This window comes from Pagrus pagrus (genome assembly GCF_965226575.1).
Source record: "Pagrus pagrus genome assembly, chromosome: 19".
NCBI classification, from domain to species: domain Eukaryota; kingdom Metazoa; phylum Chordata; class Actinopteri; order Spariformes; family Sparidae; genus Pagrus; species Pagrus pagrus.
In genome coordinates this window covers 9,275,559-9,301,020 of record NC_140203.1, presented here as the reverse complement: position 1 = coordinate 9,301,020, position 25,462 = coordinate 9,275,559, and the positions used below count along the sequence as shown (strand labels likewise).

General features: G+C 39.9%; 2 protein-coding genes across 5 annotated transcripts; one reads left to right on the top strand and one right to left on the bottom strand.

Annotated features, from left to right (window-relative positions):
• Nucleotides 1–24: 24 nt before the first annotated feature.
• Nucleotides 25–18,954, bottom strand: usp20 (ubiquitin specific peptidase 20). Of its 3 annotated transcripts, none has more exons than XM_084382978.1 (25): nt 18,586–18,954; nt 18,197–18,304; nt 17,891–17,944; nt 17,058–17,120; nt 16,798–16,938; nt 16,581–16,683; nt 16,138–16,207; nt 15,895–16,008; nt 15,697–15,796; nt 13,941–14,454; nt 13,691–13,840; nt 13,210–13,322; nt 12,483–12,655; nt 10,452–10,546; nt 10,319–10,352; nt 10,191–10,236; nt 9,924–10,104; nt 9,636–9,762; nt 9,378–9,547; nt 7,428–7,509; nt 6,393–6,501; nt 6,208–6,310; nt 6,060–6,128; nt 5,801–5,969; nt 25–5,462 (listed from the first exon to the last, which is right to left on the bottom strand). In XM_084382978.1, exons 2-24 carry the CDS (start codon nt 18,272–18,274, stop codon nt 5,812–5,814), a joined length of 2,847 nt encoding a protein of 948 aa, XP_084239104.1. In that variant the 5' UTR covers nt 18,275–18,304; nt 18,586–18,954; the 3' UTR covers nt 25–5,462; nt 5,801–5,811. The 3 variants fall into 3 exon arrangements, with proteins under 3 accessions (XP_084239104.1, XP_084239103.1, XP_084239105.1); XM_084382977.1 differs by having other exon boundaries at nt 18,197–18,301; XM_084382979.1 differs by having other exon boundaries at nt 15,718–15,796; nt 18,197–18,301.
• A 2,355-nt stretch (nt 18,955–21,309) lies between these two features.
• On the top strand, nt 21,310–24,972 carry rpl7a (ribosomal protein L7a). 2 transcript variants are annotated; one of them, XM_084383929.1, is made up of 8 exons: nt 21,310–21,332; nt 22,354–22,474; nt 22,670–22,819; nt 23,090–23,230; nt 23,516–23,595; nt 23,882–24,012; nt 24,664–24,733; nt 24,834–24,972. In XM_084383929.1, exons 1-8 carry the CDS (start codon nt 21,330–21,332, stop codon nt 24,936–24,938), a joined length of 801 nt encoding a protein of 266 aa, XP_084240055.1. In that variant the 5' UTR covers nt 21,310–21,329; the 3' UTR covers nt 24,939–24,972. The 2 variants fall into 2 exon arrangements, with proteins under 2 accessions (XP_084240055.1, XP_084240056.1); XM_084383930.1 differs by lacking the exon at nt 21,310–21,332 and adding an exon at nt 21,773–21,791.
• Nucleotides 24,973–25,462: the final 490 nt, after the last annotated feature.

Here is a 25,462-nt window from a genome sequence, read left to right as displayed (position 1 = left end):
AAATCACAGCAATGAAAACACAAATCAAATCAAAGACCAGGTAATTTTAATCATTTAACCAGTCATGAGTAATTACATCAGCTCTACAGACATTAAGACATCCCACTGAATGGAGGTCAACCACTTAAACCCCTTATCAAAGCATCACCATTATCATGACCACAACAGCCACACACTGTAAAATGTAGGGAAAACACGAGTCAGCGAAATCCTGATGTGCTGTCTGCAGGGTGCCAATGATATTATTGAAGAACTCCGTCCGCCAACAGCAATGCTTGTATTTTCCACCGAAATGTGAAATGGAAATCTCACACGCATAGCTGCGGGCTATGGTAACACAGGCAAACACACTCACAGGTGGGGGTAATTAAGTAATTACCACTCGACATTTCTCAACACTGCAACAGAATGAGCTGCGCTTCTCCAGTCGTTACTGTCAGCTGTTCAAATCTACAGCTGTCTACTGTCTCTTTAATGATAAAGCTAAGATTGCACAAAGATTTACCTCTTTTTCATTGCACTTGCTCCCCCAAAAAACAAATCTAAACATAGCACACATATCCTCACAGTACTAACATTATCTCAAGAGGATCCAGACTGGACATGTGTGAAAAAAAACAAACAAAAACAGAATCAGCGTCTTCTCTTATTCAAACTGGTGAATTGCTCTTTGGACACATCAACAAACAAAACAGGGAGACATTGGTTACTATAAACAACATGGCTGACGTTTGACATGTCATGGCGAAAAGTGAAATCAATGACATTAAGAATGGCTGCATTTCCATGTTGTATGAAATCGTTTGGATCCCGGGTTTTTCACAGGGTGATTGTGACTGCGAGCCTCAAATGTCCTCGTCTGAGAGGGCAGGGAATCTATGAGACAGTTCACTGGGATAGTGATGCTAGTTTAGCTCTGATGCAGCCGTTAGCGTCAAACTTAAAGCGCCTGTAACTGATTTTTTTTCCCACAAAAATGTATCAAATGAAAATCATCAACTGAATTTGAAGCTCCCCTCGTTTTTATAGCGAGTTTCGGCTCATCGTTTAGCTCTGCGATGTGCAACTTTTCTGTTTTGGTTCGCTCTCACCGCCTTCAACGTGTCATTTTCGGCCAAAAACAGGCAGCTGTTCTCACTTCAAAAGGTTTAAAAACACGCTGTACACTACCTGCTCAGCACTCAACAGCAGAAAGACACAGTTAATGACTAGCTGAACAGAGTGGAGCATCCAGCAGTAAAAGAGCCAGGTGTTTCCCTCAGGAGTTGGTGGAGACCAAAAACAGAGCTAAAAGATAAAGAATGTTGGCAAAAAAAACAACAAAAAAAGAAAACAACAAACAAAAAACAGTTATTGCAGGTTTAACTTTGAAATAAAACACAAACATGTATTTGCAAAGTTGGCTTCTGTAGTCATAATGAAGATTTAATTAGTCATTAATGCCACCTGCAATTGATCGTACACTCCGCCGCCTTGGAAGCCACCCAGCAGCCTTCCAGAAAGGATGCTGGGATTGAATATAGCGAATGCTGAATGTATTAGTTATATCTGTGGTTTTCCTGCTATGACAAGTCAAAATAAATAAATAGCTAGGGGAATGTTAAAGCTGCTCTTCTGATAATAACATTTCTGAATATCTGCTGAGCTTGTTTTAAAATACACTTGGAGCGTTTTAAGTGTCTTAACCCCTTCTTTTACAGTTTAAAGTAATAGTTTGACAATTTGGGAATTACATAAGAAAAACACTCGCATTTACGCTCAATATGAAGCTACAGCAAGGAACCCATTATCTTAGCTTAGCTTACAGACAGTAAGTCAGCTATAACTTGTGCTTAAACTCCAATTTTTGCCCACAAAGATACAATTTTGATAAGTGAGCTCAGTCGTGCTAGCAGGTCGATTTAGTTTCAGTCATATTAGCTGTTTCCCCATTTCCAGCCTTTCAGCTAAGCTAACTAGCTACTGGTAGCTTTTCATTGACTGTACATCGATATTCTCATTGAACTCATGAAAAGAAAGCCAAGAATGTCAAACTATTTCTTTAACAACAACTTACACATCTTTAATTATAGGACTTTTTGGATACCTTTCTTGGTTCATGTGCATGTCTACATCCTCCAGAGTATCATGTCTCATGTATTTTGTGATCAGTGTCACCTTTTCTCATTGATCTTACAATGAAATACAGCTGGGCGATTTCATGGTACGTCACCACAAACCTTTCTAAAGTAAAGGTGGATGGAAAATTTACTCAAGCTAGTGGATACCCACACAGGTATTTTCACTTATCCTGGCTGATTAAATCTCTGCTGGGAATTCATTTTTGACAATAAACTAAACTTCAAATGATGACCTACAAATTCTTCAAATATTAGATTGAGGGATCTTGTCAATCAAGGCCCGTTTGAACATGCCCACACATTCATAATCAGGCAAAATATGTAAAAACACCTGAGCAGGTGCACTGAGGAGTGTGAAGGGGTTTGAAGGCACTGTATTCCAACGTAGGATGACTGTACTGCATATCATCGACTGTAACATCACCATATCTTTTTTTTTTTCGGCTCATAATTCGCTCTGCTAATGCTGCTACAAAAAGGAAAAAAGCAAAAATTAAGAGCTATTGTATGCCTTTGTGAATACTATATGGCGATTAAAGATTAAATCAGTGTTCAATCTTATTTTCAGTCATTTGGCATTGGAAATTTTTGCAAGTAATTCTCGTCTTCACAAATAGGCTTTTAGATGCCGAGTGGCTAGTATTTGTGGATCTGGAGGTTTTGGTGTGCAAGTGTAATGAGTACAATTACAACATTAATGTGACTATTTATACAGGCTGTAATAATGATTTCAATGTAACAAAAATTAAGTAATTAATTAACTTTGGGATTTCAAATCTGGTGTTTATTAACAATAGTCAGTACATTATGCTATTTGCTTTTATCAAAAGGGACAGAGAAGAGCACGGTTACACTCAACATTATCGTTATCTTGTATTTTGTGTTGGTGGAGAACTTTGCCTTTGCAGATGTGTACAGTAAAAAAATGTAATATATCTACAATGGACGGGGACTTTGTTTATCTAGTTGAGCTTGGACTAGATTTTACCCTGGCACGTTAATCTTGCTGTTAAATTAATTGCACAATTTAGAAAAAAAATCTCCACAATAATATATAATGTTACTATCGATATCTCAGATAAAAATGTAGCTACAGCGATCGATTATCAAAGAAAAAAACCTCTGAGCAACTTTGCATGTTGGCTTTTTCAAAAGGAAGTGTCACAAATGTCATTATATTGCACAGCACACTCTTGATTACCAGTCTCATCTGTGATCTAAAGGTATATATATAAAAAAACAAAAACAAAACAGAAGATGTACAAGATCTGAATCTAGTTATCTCGAAAACAAATCCCTGCGGTCAGGGCAGTGTTTTTATCACTTTCTGTGTGGGTGGAGGTTTCAAAACCTTACACCAGAATAGAATTTGAGTAAACAAGCTGTGAAGACAGGTGTGTATTACTATCAAATATTAAAATGCATCTTCAACAAAAGTGCCATTTGCAGATGCGCAACTATTTTTACAAGCGAACACCCCTTTGTGTAACACCACCTCCACAGGGTACAGCTTCATTTTTCTGATGACCTGGTGACGAAACATGCACAATTAAGATATTTTTTCAAAAATAACAAAATATACTTATCATAAATGACCTTTGTGTTGTAACAGGTCTGGATTTGTGCATGACGTACTAATTATTTGTGGTGTTGTGAGGTTAATTCTTTCTTTCTTCTTCATTAAATACTGCCCTCTCTTGGTATAAACAGGTACTGCATTATTGGTCATTTTGGGACAATCTCTTCGAAGATGAGAGGTGAGGTCATTCACACTGCGAAGGTGTGAAAGAATTATAAACTCGCTCTGTTGGCTATTATCAAAAAAGCCATTTAATACATTTTGTTGCACACAAATACTCGAATTACCCCTTGGCAATTTACTGCTATTGCACCAGATGTGTAACCCTCCTCTTACTTACTTCCTGCACTCTTGCCACAGTGCAGAAATTCCCTACTTCTCTACTCCATTTAAAGTTATAGCCATATATCTATATGCTTATTTATGGATGGCTGTAGAAAGGAGTGACTCAATATTTCTATCATTTTGTGCATTTAAACGTGTCTGTTTGTGCACACCAACTCACACCATCCTGTCAGTTACAGGTCCAAATAAGGAAGTTGCAGTTACATGCATCTTGAAGCTTTTTTCAAATATAGATTACCCAAATGGTCTTTAAAACACATGCATGTTTTGTGGTTCTAAACAAACCTGCTGTGGTGTTTTTTCCTCGAGTTCCTTAAAGGGGAATTCTGGTATTTTTAACCCTGGGCCCTATATTTACATGTTCCAGTGTGTAAATGGTTAATACTTACCAGAACTTTTGGAATCGGTCCAGTAGATCATCTCTACTGGTAGCCGTCTCATGACCGCAATGTAATCCTTTGAGGCAACTCCGACCGTCAAAGTCAAAGCACAAGTCCTATTCAATGAGAAGTCTCGCTGAGTTGTTTGAGGAAGACGACCGTGCAAACGCAAGTCAGCAAGTTAGAGAGAGGAGTTTGGCGCTAACTTAGAGGGACAGCCAGAAATAGTTTATTTCCAAAGTCATGGGAATTGTTGCCTTTATGTTGTTAGACACTTAGAATAACAACCTAAGCCTGTCCGTAGCAAACACAAACACTTCTAGTGGACGTAACTTTGACAGTCGGAGTTGCCCCAATGGATTACATTGCAGCCATTGTAGCCGATTGCAAAACTTTTAGGAAGTTTGAGTCATTAACACAACCAAACATGTTAATATAGGACCCAGGTTTAAAAATAGCAGAAGTCCCCTTTAATCTGATAATTTCACTGACTTAAACAAACAAAAGACTTCCATTCCTGAGGGCTCAGTTATACTGTGTGTTTAAGGTTGAAGGTGCAAAAGTAAGAATTATGCTGTATCTGTCACTTGATGTCTGAACTTGTTGCTATGTAACTAGTAAACAGGCAAACAACAAAAAGCTTCATAATGTCTCTTGGTTGTTGCTTCCACTGAAGAAGAGAAGTCCTCAAACCAAACATCACACTGTACTTCTGTTTTCCACCTCAGCAAACTGGCTCATGACGCCAGTTTAGCAGTATATGACACCTAGTCACTACAGCAGCCACTGAAACACTACCAAAAACAGCTCCAGAGATGTGACATGACGCCTTATTTTGTACACCTTAACATTAGAGGATCAGACTTATCCAATAAATAGACTACGCGATATTTAGGTACCGTTTCACCCTCCTGCCACACAGCTTCAGAATAATGCGTTGCTACATTTACAAAGTGCTCACGGCGCGGGCTTCTTCACCAAGGTGCAAATTCCGCAGCTTCCTGTGAGAGCAGGGGTGGAAAAGTGGAATCAGAGGACCTGGAGATAAGGAAAGGTGAAAAAACATGTTTTAAATCAAACAGCCATTTAGTGGGACCAAAACTCAAAAAGATTTGGTTCACAGATGTTTATCAGCTGGATGCGCTGCCTCCAGTATTCTCGGCCACATGTGCAGATTTCTTAATCTCTGCAGGCCAGAAGGAATTCATGAGGTCATGTGGGTGGAGAAGACGCTTTTTCCAAGAATGGCTACAAGCTCCACAACCGCAGCTTTCAGTAAATTGTTACACATTACCCAAAGTAAATTCAAACTCCTGACTGTATGCAAGGCTGTGCAGGGGGAATGTTAGTGTTTTCCAATAAATAAACATTCCAACCTCTCTTTATCTCAAAGCGCTCTGGTTTCTGCCTCGATTTTCCTCTCTCCGTGAAGGCTGTCAGGGTCAGCCGGGGCCACCGTCTGTCTCACTGCGATTTCAGGGCCTCCACCATAAATACCTAGCAAGTACTGCCATGTCTCCTCTGAGATCTGACCATAGTCTGCACCTTGATGGGAGAAACACACATGAAAAAACAAACATTTATCGACCGTCTGAATTCTACTTTACACCCATTTCAACCAGTGCTGCGGTTTACCTTGCTTGAGCTGTATGTGTCCTCCTTTCATGACACCTATTTTACTGTTGTCGATGGGTCCAGGAGGCTCTGAGAAAACAAATTATCAAAAATATTTTAAGATGCAACTTCAATGCATTTCTGTATTTGTCTAACTGTGAGGCCATACCATTGTCTTTGCCCTTCACAAAGCTCTCCCACTCTCTGAACCACTGCATGCTGATGCACAGGATCACAGTCGGAGCCTCCTCCGCCTGGAACTCTTTGTTCAGCTACAGACAAGAGAAAACTGCTCATACAACATCAGACATGAAGCATAAAGATGCAAAATTCTTCCAGATTAAAGGCTAGTACCTTGATGAAAGTGTCTATTTCCATTTTTCTGCGTTTAGCCAGAGCTTCAATCTCCACCTGGCAGATGGCGCACATATACAGGTGGTTCACTGCTGGGCCGCCTCCAAAACTGAGGAAAAAACACCAACATTTAACAGAAAGGCACTTAAAAGATACAAGGACAGAGAGACGCAAACAAATGTGAACATTTGCATTCATATGCAAATCCTTCAGTCAGCTGAGGGCTTAAAAGGTTTTGCTATCGAATAAATTCAAATACATTCTTCTTTTATAACTTTATCATAGAGCTGCATATGTTCAGTGTGCAGAAAATGTTGCTTTTCAAAACAATCTGCCGATCAGCAGAAGAAAGTCAGAATCAAAATGTAATTAATTGTGTTTGAACTATTTTCACATTAATTAAATTATTAATTTATAGTTTTTACCATTGACTACGCTCTTACTTTAGTAGGCGCATTGGCAACATAATTGAAAAAAAGCACAGGACCCTGCAGAGGCTATGTTGACTGCATTTTTGGGCCCATAGCGAATGTGTAAGTAAATATTTGTCTCTCAACATTAACATGCATTTTGAGTCCCATTTCTGGTCACCTGGTGAATGAAAGTCCAATATTCACTCTTCTTTTAGATCTATTTTTGTCTACCCCAATTCCTGACGGAGCTATCTGGCTCGTTAGCCGTTAAATGCTCCACTGTATCAAAGCCAACAAAAAAATCACAGCATTAGCCAACTTGTAATTCAAAGGTTGATATTTTTTTTTGATTTTTTGGTTTTTGGTTCCCAGCACTCATATTGTATATCTTACAATCTTACATATCTCTCTATCTTAATCCATGAAATAAAAGGCAATAAAACCAAAAGTAAAGTGTTAAATGATGCATTTAAAACAATAATGCCAATTTCAGACAATAGAAAATAATTGAAGAGCAAGATGGGGGGCAATAACAGCACTGTCCAGATAAGGATGTGCTGAACTCTGTTTGGTTTTGAGTTTCCTCTTACGTTGAACATTTTCATTCATGATGCATATTTACCTGTTGTAAAGGTACTCCCACACATTTTGGGGAACAATCACCACCAGGTCATCAATGTAGTGGTATTTATTAGGAGGGATCCCTGTATAGAGATAAAATATGTTTAAGTTACATGAGAAATACACGACCTTCTCCTGCCTGAACTGGAGACCAGTAACAATTCCAAGAGCAACAGAAGATTATTTTCTCCACCTACACAAAACCCCCCACCCCACCCGCTGTCCTCTTGAACATGTTTTTCTCATTTAGTCATGTAAACCAGCCAACTATCATACAAATCCAAAAGAAACACCCAGACAAAGAGAAATATATCATCGTGTGAAAACTCTGTGGTACTGATACAGCTTTGTTCTTTGGCTTGGGAGAAAGTATTAATCATTTTAAGAGCTGACACATCTGGAGAGGCCATTAATTTCCTCACAGCACTGTAATCATGTTACAGATGCAACTCTGCTGAATAATGCAGTCTGTGTAGAGATAGTAGCAACAGGCTTAAGTGAGCTAAATGTATTGATTTGATCTAACACAGCTTTGAAACCCTAAGATGAAAAGCATGAAAAAAAAGCATGATTGATACTGATCGACAGCATCATCAACTTCCTACAGATAATATGCAACTTTATTTCATGTAGCCTGGAACTCAAGAGATCATTTCGCTTCCATAACGTTACAGGACTCAAAATAAACAGATTTTGTGAGATCCAAACACTTAGTATATCTAAAATACATTAAAATAAAGCACTTATCCAGTGTCATCAGGAGACATGGCCACATAAAGCTGTGTGTCATCAGCACATTGATGGAAAGAGATGTAATTTCTCTTGATGGGACCAATAAGAGGTAACATATGGCATATAAATTAAAAAGTAGTGGGCCTAAAATTGATCCTTGAGGAACCTCATTTATTTTTAGTTATATTAGTGTTTGAAGAAGTTATCATTGATTGCTACTGAGAACTCTCTGGCAAACCAGTTCCAGACAATCCAATAGGATTCGTAGGTCAGTTTAAAAATACCAAAACTAAAAACGTTTATTGGTACTTACGTAACAGTGAGTCAGCAATTGATCATCGGTAAATACCCCCTAATCGTGGGAGGGCTGCTTGTTAAAACACATCTTTTTTTTTATTTCTACACATATCAAATGCAGAATATGTCATGTGTGGGCGAGGAGGCTTTAGAGTTGTTTAAAAGAGACCTTTTTATGGAGCCGGGATCAAAGAAACTAATGTCACGTCAGGGAATAACTCTTTCAATTAGTAATATGCGATGATTTTCAAACAACTTGCCGAAACCTGCTTTTTAGTTACACATGCCTTCTGTTAGAGATTTGTAAGCCAGATGACATCATCGGAGTTTCTCAGACTTGACAAAGCTTCTCTAAAGCAAATATAGAATGTGACAGGCTGATCAGTTATCCTCATGACTAGTAACTTATTTGTAAAATGTTGCCTTTAAGGAAGCTCAAGCTGTGGCTTGTGGGCCGGATGTAGCCTGCTAACAACCTTATTCATTATCACTTTACTGCGGACAAAATCAAAAGTGCATTGTTCAACACTTTTAAATTCCTCACTTTACATGTGAGACAAAAGGAATCCTTCTGAAAAAGAAGGAAAGGTCATTACGTCACTGAATCTCGCTTTGGTGCCAGACTGTATTGAAGTCTATGGGAGATACATGGAGAAAACCCACCATGTCATTAACCTACTCTCTGAAGTGTGTTTTTGTGTGTGCATTTCTTCATCAGAAGTCAAAGGATGGGTCAAAGTGATGTAATGATCCTTCCTTGTTTTTCAGGCTCCTTGTCAGACATAGGAAATATAAATGTCTGGCCCATTCACCTGTTTTGTTTTTTATTTCATTTAAATCTGGCTCTTCTAAAGAGTAGTTTAATAGACTTGATATACTGTTTATGTTTTCTCAGTGTGAGCCAATCGTTTCAGACACACACCTCCGTGCTGACATAGAAACGTGTGGTTGCTGATAGGGCCCGGTTCAGCGAAGGTGTTGAACTTGTTCAGCCATTCTCTGGAGATGTAAAACTGCAGCAGGCTGGGCTCCTTCATATTGGCCAGAGCCACCACTTTCTGCCTCTCTCTCACCGACTCCTCACTACTTTTCCTGCACGGCCCCAAGAAAAGCACAGTCAGTAACAACATTTTGATTTAATCAGCACAGTTTCAATGTTACTCGGGCGTCAAATGCTTACCTGTAGAACAACACATAAGCCTCTGCATTCTGCACCACCGTCTCGTGGACTTCTGTGACATACTGGTCGTCAAACTCATACCACTGGCCATTGATCACATTCTGACAGTAAGCTATGTAGTGCCCACCTGCAGCATCATAGACAGTGGAAGAGAAGAGGGAAGTGTTGAGAAAGAAAGGGGACTGGTAAAGATGAAAACATGTTTATGTGTTCTTGTTTCCTGGAATAGGTCAACCGCAAAAAAAGACAGACATGCTCTTATCTGAGGGAAATTAAGTTATCTCATACTTCCTGCCGTGCCGTGGTGACAAATGACTGACAGCAGATCATAAGTGGTGACTTGGGATGGACTCTCTTTAGCCAGGAAAGGTCGCATGTCCAGGCCCTCCAATGGGAAGGATACGTGGCTGCTGATCTTGAACGAATACATGACTTCATGCCGGAAGCGTTTCAGGTGAATGCACAGAATCTGCACGAAAAACACTTTGTGATGCAAACCACAAGCAAACATTGTTATCTGAAGGAAGAAGGAAATCATACAAGAAAAAGGTTTACCTCTGGAAGTCTTAGCACTTTGCAATATTTGACACCATTTCTCAACCTGTAGGCAACAAAACACTGTGTGAATAGATCTATATGGAAAATATCCTTTGTCTCCACCTGGATTTCCTACACATACTCACTTTTTACATCTCTCACAGCTGTACATGTTGTCCCCTGGGAAAAGAACAATGAAAGTAAATGTAAATTCTGACAGAAGTATTCTCATCTACACCAGACTGTTACAGTAGAGTACCACAGTGTCATGCTGTTTACCTTTGAGTTCATCTGCGGCAAAGAAGGCAGCGAGGCAGTCCTCTAAGGTTACCATGGGCCCCCAAAACCAAGTGGGGATACACGAGACTACGAATCTGTTCAGAGGCACAACACAAAGAGACACAATCATTACAACCACATGCAGCAACAGGGCCACTCATAGTCTGCTTTATAAGGTCAGAGGGTCAGCAACTGGAGTAGAGTTGTTCCGATTTCGATACCAGTATCGGAAATGCAGGCGATACTGCTGAAAATGCAGGTATAGGTATCAGAGAGTACGTGAGTCTTTGCACCAATCCGATACAACATACTTTATAAACAGTACCCAGGTACTTCCCAGTTAACTCGGTAAGCTCTGCTTAATGTTACACACCAGAAATCAATTCTTGTTCGCTGCTCTAAAAGCCAACACAGGCCGATACCCAAAGCCCAGGTATCAGAATCGGTACCGGGGAGGAAACAATATTATCGGAACATCTCTAGCCTGGAGCCATATTAGCTCCTGACAGGGTCTTTGATGGAAGTATGTTGGAAGGGCAGTTTTCAGCCTAAATACACCTGATTTTAGGACTCTATAAAGCTCTTCAGACATGAGAGAGCTACAGATAAGGGTGACAATTGTCTAATTCACAATGTTTCTCATTCACATCACTTGCTGAGATTAGCACAGGTAAGAATCATATACACCAAACGCACAGCAAAGAACTAGCTGCGTCAAACGGACGCTCACTTGCCTTGAGAATAAGTGCTAAACTATGCTTCTGCATAGAGGTGTTGTGCAGAGGATATATTATATACATTTATCCTATATATATATAGATTATTAGGATATATTAACCTGACCTTGACTGTACTTCCACAAAATCCACAAGAATCACCAAACAAAGGCACTGGCACTGTTATTATGACGGAGCTTTCAAATGTTTTGAAACAGCTGGAAGGCAAATCATGCCAAGCATGCCAACTCCTGTCTCTGCACCTCCGTCCTTACATCTAAGATGAGAAATCCAGATGATGCAAATGCACTTGGCAAAGGCAGTGATCCTACATTTATGTCAAACAGATAATATCTCCGGAAATGTTTGCTGACAGACAATACCACTCTCTCTACTCCAATCCTGAAACTTCTCTACAGTCCTTAAAAATGCAACCTCACTGCTGTTTGGTGATTTGGTGGCTCAGCACTGAAATCCTTATCTGGAGCTCTGGATCGAGCACTTCAGAGCTCTCATCAGTTTACATAATCTCTCCAACCCATCAGTCCTGGACTGATTCCCAGATGTCGTCAAGGCCCCTCTCAGTGCCTGAACCATGCAAAGTCTTTATCAGCTTTAAGGCATGAAAAACAAAATAAAATGTTTGTCCTGCTTTTGAATGCCTGGATTTTCTGTGAGGGCAGAAGTCTAACCGAAGAAGTCTAACTAAAACTGCACCGTGAAATGATGAATTATTTCATGGTGCAGGTTTAGTTGTTGGAAACAAACACCCAACAATGGAAAGACTGAAATAAGTCACTATAAACTATATATTTAAATTAAGAGGTTTAATTGTGAAAGAGAATCAGCTGTGGTATCTCTACTTCCTGTGACTGGCAATGTGCTGGCATGCATCAACCTCACAACATGAGTCAAGAAGAATTTCCTTCCACATCAGATTGACAGCACACGAGATCATCTCACATGATGGTTTTCATTTTCCAACTCCACGGGAAGTACAGCAAACAAACAAAGGATGCATATATTGTCCTGACAGATCTGGTGAAGCCCTCTGCCTACGTGCTTCCACCTGCATCTCCTGAGGCCTCCACAGTCACGAACATTTTCATCTACTGTAAATCACTCAAATTTATACCTAACACTTTTCTCGGAAGCCTCGCTGTGAGTGTAATCTCGGCTTGCATCTAAATACAAAGTCATAGCGAAACAGCCTATCTCTCGTTACATCATATCAATTACATCAACATGTACGTGCACAATTAAAATTCTACTGAATTCGGGTTCTTCCTGTGACTGTAAAACGTGGTCCACTCACCGGCGTATTGAGTCCATGATGTAGGAAATCCATCCCTGCGAGTTGTACGTGTCAGGACACACACCTGTCTTGACTGGAAGGTTCTGGTGTATGGAAGAGTGGAGCTTTGCCAAGTCCTCTTTACCGGGAATAGGTAGGGACAAGTCTTGGAAGGTTTCCACTGTGGTAGAGACCTGTCACACATTCAGAGAATTGATTTAATTAGTACAGAATGACTCTATCAGTAAGATAAGAGCTTTAAACATTATTTCTTTTCCAAGAAATAAATGCTTAACTGAACAAATCAATGTGTGGTGGATGTGTAATTTTGGATTAGACTAAATTATTTCGCATCCAAAGAAAAACAAGCAGATGTGAACAATACAAATTAAAATACAAACCAACTAATAAATGTTTTAAATGTGAATTGTGCAATAAATTATTCATTCTAATGTTGATGAAGGTTCTCAGTCATCCAGGTCATGGTAATTCTAAGTGCTGTATCGTAGGCGACTGGGCTGGACTGAACCCAGTTTCCTAAAGACGAGAGGTGAAACGTCCGGTTGCCTATGATACAGCACTTATTCATTCTAATCTAAAGGAAATGGCACACATCAAGAGGCCGTACTTGAATCTTAATTTTACTTAAAACAAAAAAATACAATATCATTTTGAAAACATACTAGTTTCTGTGTTTTTCTTAATATGTAGCGCCCTCTGGTGTTCAAATACATGAAGCACAGCTTACCCTGTCACAGGTTAAACACTGGACCAGACTGAGGATCGAGCCGTCGAAGATGTCAGAGATCACACTGCGATAGTGAGACTGTTTCTTCTTCCTGGCACCGAGCAGCAGCTGAGCTACAAGATTCACAACAGCATGGAGGATATATGAGGACAAACGTAATATTTATGATGTTGTTTGACGTAGACTAACAAGGCACCTTAATCATAGACACCTTTAGAAAAAGGTGAAAAAGAGGTCGGCTGTATGTGTAAAGCTGAGAAACCCTCAATGAATTCATCAAATTCACATCAAATTCAGAAGGCACCGTCACTCTAACAAGTCTCTCATGGCAGCTGTAACAACTCTCATGTGACATTCTGGTGTACCTATCCAAGGCTGAGGTTTCAATTACTGGAACTCCTCTGGAGTTAGTAGAAATAATAAGTGGTTTTGAATGAGCAGCGAGACATCTTGTTTATTGAACCACAGACTTTTTGATTACCTTTTTTTAAAGAGTATGCAGGTCCTGCAGAGCGGAGGGGGCTCGAGCGAGGAGGACTGGACGACAGTTTGGGATGAAGCTCCTGAAGGGTTCGCACTGGACTGCAGGGAGTGGACTGGGGCTGGGTCATTGACGCTTCATTGTCTGGCTCTGGAAAACACAATGTTGGATGCACGAAAATTAACAGTTAAGAGACAAATGATACATTCGCTGAGAAATACCAACTTTGACACTCCTGCTGGCCTTATACCTGAGGTGTTGTTGCTCTGAGTTTGACCTTGCCCAGTATCAGATAACTGGTTGTCTTCTTGGCTTTGGACCTCAGTGTTTGTGGTTGGTGTTGCCTCCTCTTCCTCTGGCCTCTCAGGGGCCCCCTCCTCAGCGGCTGTATCCACATCAGCATCCTCATCCATCTCCTGGGAGCCTCCACGTAGAGGTGAGCCAGACACCCTCCTTTCCTTCAGCCTCTCCTTCTCTGAGATCACCGCGCCAGTGCTGACCGCCACCACCCCTCCTGCCGGTGATCTGACCCCATCACACTCATCCTGCAGGAGCAGCTCGCTGTCGCCTGCTCCTCCTCCCTCCCCCCTGTCACTGCTGGAGCCGGAGTCGCAGGACAGGAATTCGTCCTCGGACGGCGAGCGGTCACCGTCTCTTATCTCCTCGCCGTCACTTCCCTCCCCACTCATGTTGCACTCTGTCAGAGGCTCCTTCAGCTCTTCATGTAGCTGGTCCATCAGACAGCGCAGGAACTCCTGAGTGTCCTGTAGAAAAGTACATTGCATTCAGTCAGGAGGAAGATGAAAGAGTGCGGTTTCATACACAGAGTTTTGCAGAAGGGGGCAACACATAAATGTCTGGAAAGCTAAACACGGGAAGGGAAATGTGTGAGTGATGGTCTTGTTTGCAACAAAAAGCATTTTGTACATTAGCAAAATGTAGTACAAGGAGGACCTATGCACTAGTCATCCAAACTACAGTCAGTGGGCTTCAGGCAAAACTCATTCTCATTTAAAAAGGCTGAACACTTTTCCTTGGCAATCACAATCAAACTAAACCAGACACTTCCAATCAAACATGCACTGAGCCTGAATCAAACATGTAAACATTTTTAAACTGGATTTCATAGATAAATATTGTTTTTTACAAAGAATCACAATCAGATAAACTCAAATTTAAAATTCAAATTTACCTCAATGGTTTGATTTAAGTTGTTTATTTGTTTGTGTATTTTTAAAGGGATAATTCAGTGTTTCTTGCTTCACCAGAGTCAGATAAAGTCACAGATGAGCTTTTAATGTTTCTGCATACAGTTGGAGGGTATGTTAAGATATGAATTTAGCCGCTTTTCCTCTTATTCTGAGTGCTGGATGTCTATTGGCACAAGTACCCTCTCCAAAGTTAAAGAAGTAGTTTGGCATTTTGGGAAATATACTTCCTGTATTAACTGAAACTGTAAGCTGAAAGCTAAGCTAACTGCTTCTCTCCACAAAAGCCAAAAAGGGCTTTTATCAAAATGTCAAACTAGTCCTTTAAGAAAAATACATTATGAAACCTATCAAATAGGTTTGGCTGGACCAACAAAAGTACACTTTGTAGTTTATAACATCTTGATTATCAAAGAAATATATCTATTTTTGCTTGGTAATTTGACAGAGACAGTGCACAGCTCCTTGGGCAGGAGACAGAGCTATGACCTCTGTTGAGAAAATTAACACTATAGTATTAAAAAACACAGTTACAAGTCAATACATAATCACTACATAACAACAATAAGACTGCAAAACATTCAGTCACCTCTACGGGGCGTCCTAATTCCCCTAAAAACTGAAATATCCCCTAAAACAAGTAAACAACTCAAGTCAAACCTTCAGTTATTTTTAACAAATGTAGCTGTCATTAGCAAGGATAAAAGTCATTTTTAGGGAATGTGTGAGAACAAATATACACAGCAGTTCACAAGACAGTGTCAGGCTGTTGAGTGATGCCAGGTGTACTGTAGTTACCTGCTGGGTGCTTGCCCCTACCTGCTGAGCGTAACCACGAAACATGGGGTTGACTAGTTTGATGCCATGAGACAGACTAGTAGGGACGACATAGCTGGGCCTGGAGAGGAGCAGGCATGACAATTAGTTTAATGAATCATTAGCATATAAAAGTCTATTTTTTATTGAAAATATATAGCTGCTTTATGTGTTTATTACCGTTTTTTATGCCAGAGCTCTGAGATGAGTTTCTGGTAACTCTTACAGAGAGCGGGCTTCTTATCAGTCCGGACCAGTCCACTGCAGTCAATGAAGAACTGAGTAAGAGGAGGGCTGGTGAGGAAAGAGAGGGGGATCCCATCAACACAACTGTTTAACTAATGGAAAATGAACTCATATACTTATCATAAAGAGACACCTCCCCGGTATTGGACCAAATGTAATGAGAGGAAGTGACCTCACCAGTTGGACAGGGCCTGAAGAGCTGCATTCATGTAGCAGGAGTTTCCAATATTTTTCATTCCTGTCAAGCCTAAAAATAACCGGAGAAACAGGAGCCGTACAGTTTTTTGTTGTATTCCCAGAGGGTTCCAAAATAAGCAATTTAGATATGAACTCATATTTTTAGTCGAATGCAGTGGACACCATCAAGGGTTAACTGTCAGTGCTAGTCTGGATTTAAAGACACAGGCCCAGTAACTATTTATAGGATTGAAAGCAATTATATCTATCAAAATGGCAGATATGAGCAAATATCATGAGCACTATTACTATGAGAAAATATATTTTTTTGATCTTTTATTAACATTTTTGCCCAATTAATACCTTAACCACCACTAACGAGGCTGATTTGAGGCACGTCAACTGTTCTGTTGCTAGGGAGGAGAAAAGCAGACATGGTGTACCTCTGGGTTTAAGCTCATCCTCCTCAGACTCTGAACCCTCTTCTTCTGCTACAGCAATTGGTACGGCTTTCAGTGGGTGACCCACTGGCTGAGGAACTGCTTCCTGTGAAAATGATTAACGGATACTAAAAAATATCAAGATGAGTAACAAAAAGGTCGTGTGGCCATTTGAAATCGCATTTAAATCCATCAAACAGATGAAGTGACCAAGTCGTACCTGCTCTGTGGCTTTACAGTGGTGGGGAGCAGCAGGCAAAGGGACCAGCGAAGGCCTGTGCTCCAAAAACACCTCCCGCTCACACACATAACACCAGATCCTGAACGTCGTCAGGTTCACAGTCAGGTTGTGCTTCTTAGCCTAAAGAAAACAATCATTCAAGGGACTGTGTTTTAAATCAATTTGATATTTTCCTCCTCATAACCATCCGTTGAAGAGATGAACAAAAATTGTTACATTTCGTGTGAGAGGGTTTTTACCTGTGCGTGCAGGGTGCTGTGATCAGAGAAGGACTCTCCACAGCCAACATATGGACAGTCATTCTACAGAGCAGAAACACTGTATCAGCTCATGAATCCTCTTTATCTTGCAAAGACATTAAGTCACAATATGTACCTGTCTATCTGTGAGGACTTAATTAACTCTCAGAGACCTAGAGAGCCGCTAGCAGCTAAAATTAGCTATTGTTTTAAAATGTTTAATTACTTTTAAACCACTAATCCTATTCACATGATTTAAAATATCATGTTAAGTGGAGTTTCTGGGCTTTAGAGGTTTTCAGGTCTCATACAAATTTTGACCAGCATTTTTTTAAGTCTGATAAATTCATCCATTCTCAGATAAAGCAAATGTAAAATTGGTACTTCAAATGAGCCAGATTGAAACTAAAGGTTTCTCTGAATTAAATGATATACGGCACTTGATGCTGACTGCTGGGCATGATAGGAAAATACAAAATAAATTCAGGAGTCAGGCACCCAAAGATATCTTCAAGTTCTTTGAGGGTTAATCTATAAATTCATGCTAGAATGTCAAAAAGTGAGTAGCTGTAAGTGCACATATTGTGTATTTGCTCGCCTGTGTGAGCTTGAGAGCTACTGCATTTATAATCACATTTATGCCCTACATCATCATTAATTATTAAGCATTCACCTGGCCTTCTTATCTGAAATGGTGTACGATTAGCGCAGTGGTAGTCGCACTTGCAGTGGTCATCATTTACATGACAAGGTTCACAAGCTAAACCAGAAATTAAATTTAAAAAGGCACAAATTTAAAACATCTTCAAAAAGCATTCGAGTCCCGACCTTACCTGCAGACAGGCCCACAGGTTTGGGCCCCCTGCTCCACAGGACTGGCAAGTCCCCTGCAGCAGGAAGAGGAGAACATCAATAGTATACAACAGAAAGGAAAAAGATAAAATATTATGTACAATAAACAGAACAACACGGCAGAGCTTCAAGAACGTATTCCAGCTCATGTTGTTATTATTACAGTGTGAACAAATCATACAACAGCCTTAAGAGATGTGCAGGCCAAGCACACACAGAGACAATGACCTGGACTGGGCATCTTTGACATTGTGCAGAACACCTACAGTGAATGAGTGAAAACCCACCTTGGATTTCTGGAGGAGGTCCTCCTTGGTGACCTCTCCTATGGAGTCCAGGTGAGGACAAATGTCTTGTTCGGCCATAGCTACTCACTCTCTTCAGGGGGACGTCTGCTAGTTTGACAGGGCAGTAATAACAAAACTGTGGTGATTCAGATGTTGTAGCTAAAGCTAGCTTGATCATCTCACCACAACAACACGATCTGATCCCACAGAAATCCCCCCACACCTCGTCTATGACTTATAACGGAAACATTAACAGTACAGTAAGGCCATTTTCTCACAATTACCCACAGAAACTGAACAGACCTGCAAAGTGAAAGGCCTTATGTTTACCAACGAAAGCTCAGAAATCATCTAGATGACAACAGCATTTATGAATGAATCGTATTTACCAACAGAAGCAGCTGCCACGGTGACAATCGCTATTTTTCATTCTCCTCGTATACAGTCCATACTGGATGCGGGCAGGCGACTGTAGGCTAGCAGGATTTCGAGGAGCCGAGGAAAGAGACGCGATACCCCGGCCCACCATCCCCAAACATCCCCCCTCCCGTCCACTGCACAGCACGACGACGCAGGGCCGGGGAGGAGGAGACAACACGGAGACGTCAAACTGACAGACCGTTGTTTTAAGATATTCTAATTAATTTTATCGCTTTAATTATGTGCTTTGCCATTTATTTAAACCTTTAAATTTATTAGAAACTGTGATTCAAATAGCTAAATAACTCGCCGGCCGAGTACACAGATTTTAGAACATTCTATTCAGTAACGGATTCCTGTTTACGGAAGTACGTAATCTTGTACGTCGGTTAAATGGGCCCCCGAGTCCTCTGTGAGAGGAACGTTCATTCCAGTGGAGGAAAAAGTATTTATTCTTTGTTTGTTTTGTTTTTTTACTTTAACGTAGAGAAAAATTGCAATATTTCTCCTGAAAAATTGCAAATGAAAGCCCTGCATTCAGAATTTGACTTAAGTATAAGTTAAAAAAAAAGAAAGAAAAAGAAATAGCAAAAATAATAGCATTACCGTGTAAGCAGCATTTTATGTTGTAGCTAATCCATTCATGCATTAATTATTAAATCACAAAATAATATTTTTTAGTATTTGTTTTTACTCTTAAACAAATGAAAAACAATCCTAATAACTTTTTCTTTGATATATATTTGGAAAAGGGGTTACGTAAATGTCCACTGCAGTTGGCAGTGCTGTAACAACAGTATATAAAGTAATTCTTTAATTCCTTTATTTTAAGGAAAAGAGACATGTAAAATGGAGATTTTTCAACTAAATAAGAAGAAATATTTTTATTTTATCAGATTTCAATAATCATGTTCTTGTCTCCACTCTAGTGGACTTAAGCGCCAAAGGGTATATTCTTCATGTTGGACCTAATATATTGGTGAAAGCAAAATCTGAGAGGAAACACTAACAGGATCCAGATTATTGTTAAAGCAGCAGCGTGCCACGTGGCTATAATACATTTATACTACAAAACAAAGAGGGAAGCAGTGGTGGAATAACTAATATAAAGTAGCAGTGAGCAATATGAATAAAGCATTTAAACTAATGAACACATCTGTAAATTGTTGGAATGGATTGCAAATAAGAGGCTAATGCTACTTTATTTTCTGCTACAATAAATAAAATATTTGCAGATATACCAATGAGTATGGAAACATTACTGTTTCCAGATGATGGAACTTTGTGGAAAAGATGGAGTTTAATTATGTTTAAACATGGGGGTGAAATGGGTAATGTGTATGGATTATCAGCAGTGGAATTTTATGAGGTAGGCTACTGTATGTCTATTCAAGTTCTGCACATAACTACACGTTTGAGGTACTCTTATTTTGTATTTTGATTTTCTGCAAGTTCATGCTTCTACTACATCTCAGAGGCAGATATTGTTCTTTCTACTTTAGTACATTTGTCAGCTTTAGTTGCTTATTTTCAGATTAAAAATTTTAACATGAATTTCATGTTTTTCTGATAAACTGATGTATTAAAGGGAAATTTTACACATTATATACATACATACCCTCTAAGTATGTGGTGTGATGTGTTTGCACTATGTTTTCCTTTTGCACTTGTATTGCACTTATGTCTATGAAGATGCGTTGAGTTTGTACTATATGTTTTGCTTCTTTTGGAGTTATGCTTTTCTCCTTCTATGTCTCTATGTTATACCGGTGCTGTGTGTGGTGTAGTCACTGCGAGTCCATCTGTACTTGAGATGAATTCCACCAGCCTGGCCAGGTGGTCAATAAAAGAAGAAATATACTTGAATTAAAGTGTGTTCACAGGTCTTGCGGAGTACTACTGCATATGTGAGAAAGTAGCATAAAGATGTTTGTGGCTCCAGAGGAAGCTTCATGTAATCTGATAAATTGGCTGACGTGACGTCACTCAGTATCTAAATTGCATTGTGGGTTATGTAGGTACCAGATTTTGAAAAGCAGTCCACTGGTCTAGCTTTATAACAGTGATAGACTCATCATGGACAGATATTCAGAATCAATACAGCAGAACCAAAGATATCTCTGTTTCATTCCACACATAGTTTCTCCTTTTAAAAGATTAAATAGTCTTACAAAATTAGCTAATGAAAATTGTATTCAGATTAAAGTGAAAAAGTTTGCCTAAACCTCACAACTACTAAAAAACTTTAAAAAAACAATGAAATAATATACTTCCTTGACTCAATTAGTCATTATGTATATTTCCATTATATAGCCTATTCATTAGGTTATTATACATGTAATAATATATGTACATACTCCACGATTTATACCATAAACTGAACATTTACATTATATACATGTTATTCATAATAAGTTCAAGTTTATTTAATATTTTATAAATAAATTATCGACAAAATAAGATAAGTTCCTGCATAAGTGATGGAAAATTGAACCCGGTGTCTTGATTGAGTATGACGTACAAATCATTATGGACTTGTTATCACTGTTCCTGAGTCAGTATCCTGATCTCTACTACTTCACAGCAGAATCAAGCGAGCAGCTGTGAAATCTGACTCCAGATCGGTGCACGCGAGGCCACGTTACCACGTCGCAAGCCTCGCGGTATTTACGTTACCCAGAATCCCTCGGTCTTCCTTTCTGCCTGAACCGACATGGTGGGTGCATAGCTGACTCTTCTGGGGAATAACTTTACGTATTGTATCTGTCTGCATCCCTGTATATATGCTTATTCTTACATTGTAAAACATACCTATGCATTTTGTAGAGCCTAGCCGTGTATATAATGTCGATATTTTGCGTCGATGTTGTATTTTTGGATAAAACTTGGTTAAGCGGAGTGTAGTTTAGCCGGTACGAGTAGCGCTGTGGCTGCCTGTCAGGAGCTAAAGCTAACGTGGGTGAACACGCTTGATTCAGGAGCACTGGCGCTTTATTATTCTGCATTTTCCGCATGATTGTGAACAGCCAGATGTTATATCGTAACTTTATGTAGTAATGTTACTGTTGGAAGTACAACGGTGCTTGAAACGTTGAGTAGTTTTACGTGTGTATCCGGGTGGTTCACCCGGTAGTGTTAGCTGAACGGGCCCGAGAACTGCTTGGTTGTTCAAATGGTAAAGCTAACATTCAAGCTAGCAGCAGTGTCTCAAATATAGCCCACGCGTATAGTTTTGAGTAGCTTTGTAATTTCACTAAGTGAGTGTCTTTATAATAATGGTAGCAGTAAAGCTAGAAGCATAGTCTTTAACTCAGATTGAATGGCATGCTAATAGCAGTGTTCACTGAGTAACGTGGGGATTTGGCTAGCTGTATTCACTGCCATGCTTTTTAAGTATACTCCAAGCTTTTCCCTTTAACTTGGGTTTTAAGACTATGTTGTAAGTGTGCGTGGGAAACAACATCCAGAGAGAAGGATAGATAAGACGAGGCTAACCCTCATGTTTACCAAATGGATGTTACATGCGTGTTAAAGTACTGGTGACTTCATATTTTGGTTATTTTTAGATTAAAATCTAAATTCAGGATGTATTTGGCTTCCATTGTGGTGATGCTAGGAGTTTGAGGCACAGCTTTTAAACAGTCAAGTCTGTTCTTTAAAATGTTCTTGTGTTGATGGAAAAGTAATTATGTACCTCCACTGCTGCATCCTAACTGTTGTTTTTTTTCTCTTGACAGCCTAAGGGAAAGAAGGCTAAGGGGAAGAAGGTGGCACCTGCCCCTTCTGTGGCCAAGAAACATGAGGCCAAAAAAGTTGTGAACCCCCTGTTCGAGAAGAGGCCAAAGAACTATGGCATCGGTAAGTAGCCCTATCTGCGGTTTTGGGAGAACTGGGGATTGTATTTAGTGCAGATGATGTAAAGAATATTTGCTATCTTAATAATGCTGATGACAATTTCCCACCAAGATCGCTGATGCACTTCATCGAGCAAAAGACTTGTCCTCAGTTTGATTTCAGATGCTTAACATTTGTTTGGTTGTTTTATTTCCACAGGCCAGGATATTCAGCCCAAGCGTGATTTGACACGCTTTGTGAAATGGCCTCGTTACATCCGCCTGCAGAGGCAGCGCTCAATTCTGTACAAGCGTCTCAAGGTTCCCCCTGCAATCAACCAGTTCACCCAGGCTCTGGACCGTCAGACGGGTAAGTTTCAAAAGCTTTTTGAATCAAGGGAACCAAGTGCTCTTTAGCATGCTGTAGTATGATGCTGTAAGATGGCTAATGGGCTCTGAATAGTGGCGTTGCAAATGATGTGAAAGAATATTTGCTATCCTAATACCCGTGCTGACATCCACCAAGATCACTGATGCAGTTACTTGAAATGCCATTCACTTGCCATGATGTATAACAAACCACGCATGTAGCCATTGCTGGGTGGTTAAAGTTGATCTACATTGTTCTGTTCCTCATCAGCCACACAGCTGTTCAAGCTGGCCCACAAGTACAGGCCAGAGACCAAGCAGGAGAAGAAGCAGAGGCTGCTGGCCCGCGCTGAGCAGAAGGCAGCTGGAAAGGGAGATACCCCTACCAAGAGGCCCCCTGTCCTCCGTGCAGGTGAATTATACAGAGCTAATAATTGTGGACTGTAATTGATAAGTTTAGTATAAAATGATGTGGAACACCACCTGGTTAATCAGTCTACCTTAAAGTAGATATTGGGAGTTTTTCACCGTAACTTGGCCTGAATGCAATGATGTATTGAATTTCTTCAACTGAACTGCCTTGATGCTTTATTGAGCTTTTTAACCCTGAGCATTGGCCAAAGAAAAACAAATAACTTTAGGGGTCGGGTGTTTGATTAATTTGATCAGGTTGATTAAATTTTTTCCCTCCCAACAGGTGTGAACACTGTCACCTCTCTGGTAGAGAGCAAGAAAGCCCAGCTGGTCATCATTGCTCACGATGTGGACCCAATTGAGGTAAGTTTGTCATGCATTATTCTTGCAGCCTCGGGACTAAAGCTCAGTCTAGAAAAGTGGTCACTAGCAATGATGTCTGAATTTCTTCACCTGAATCCTCTATGTGGATCAAAACATACGAGCTTTTTAAATCTGAGCAGAGACCACAAACCAGGAACAGATGTTATGGAACGCACTTGTTTTGGACATTAGCTTTTTATTAGATTCAGCAGTTTTCTCTGAAATTCCCTAAAGCTAAAATTGAGTTACTTAAAGCATTTCTCCTGTGCTTCTCCTGCTTTTCTAGCTCGTCGTCTTCCTGCCAGCTCTGTGCCGCAAGATGGGCGTCCCATACTGCATCGTCAAGGGCAAGGCTAGACTGGGCAGACTGGTGCACAGAAAGACATGCACTTCAGTCGCCTTCACACAGACAAACCCGTAAGTTTACACACAAACTGAGCTGTATAGTGTCTAAGTGTAATATAAGATATTGCCAGTTTCAGGACAAATTACTGGCTAAATCATTTGTGAAAATGGGAGTTTCTGGAATCAAGGGTTTGCGTTATGTTAGCTTCACATTTGAAACGTTGTCTATTCTAAAGTAATTAGTGTTTTCTGTATCAGTGCTTTCTAACCATGGTCAAACTTGGTTTTACGGGACCCATTTGGCAATTTTTCCTGAATTTTTAATAGACAGAATGCAATATTGATGTATGCAATTCAAGGTTAGTCATGATACTTGGCCTAAATGCAATGATGTATTGAATTTCTTCACCTGAAACTGCCTTGATGTTTTATTGAGCTTTTTAACCCTGAGCATTGGCCAAAGAAAAACAAATAACTTCAGTCAAATCAAACTTTAATTTGATCAGGTTGATTATTTTCCACCTCTACTGGTGTGAACGCTATAAAATGACAACTTGATGGGAGGGGGTGAAGTTGGGATCTGTAGAAACAAACAAATATTTTATAAAGTTGCATTTAGCTACATTATCCTTGCTAAATTGACATGGTGTAATCAATAATCCCCTGTAGCTCCATCTCTAATTGGTGTGAACACTGTATTAACCTGCTTTTGTTCTCTTCTAGTGAGGATAAAGGTGCACTTGCCAAGCTTGTTGAAGCCATCAAGACCAACTACAATGACAGATATGAGGAGGTGTGCATTTGTTTGAATTCAAGTATCGCCATGAGTACAATTCCTGACTGACGTCAAAGAACAAATTCATTATTTTAACGATTTGAATTTTGTTTTCCAGATCCGTCGTCATTGGGGAGGCAACATCATGGGCCCTAAATCCACAGCCCGCATCAACAAGCTGGAGAAGGCAAAGGCCAAGGAATTGGCAACCAAGCTTGGTTAAATTGTTTGGAATAAAAAATGTATGTCCTAAAAGAGCGAGACTGATTGTTGTTGTTGTTACTAAATATATATTTTGGAACCAAGTTGCAACTCTAGATTCATTGAACATGGCAGAATCTGGAAAGTGTTTGAATAAGACACAAGGGGTTTGTAACACAAGGTGACTCCTGGTTTCTAGAACACCTGTTGTGTGGCGCATTTGCACAGGATAAGCAAATTTGTATTTCTATTTACTGAAATTATTTTGTAGATATATAATCCCAATACAGGGATGCCTGCAAAAATGGGTATAGAAAGTAAGGTGTGGAACACGCTCCATGTAACATCAACTTTCAGAGGTGAAGCATAGCTTCTTTAAAAGCCACTAATATAGTTTAGAGCTGATTTACCCACTTTCTACATGTGTTGAAGCATAAATACATATTTGCAGTTCATTTAGATGAAGTCACTGATGCTGATCTCTGGCTGAACGTGAATATGACCTTTTGTTGCTCCAAAGCTTCCGTCAGTGACTTTACATGTCAG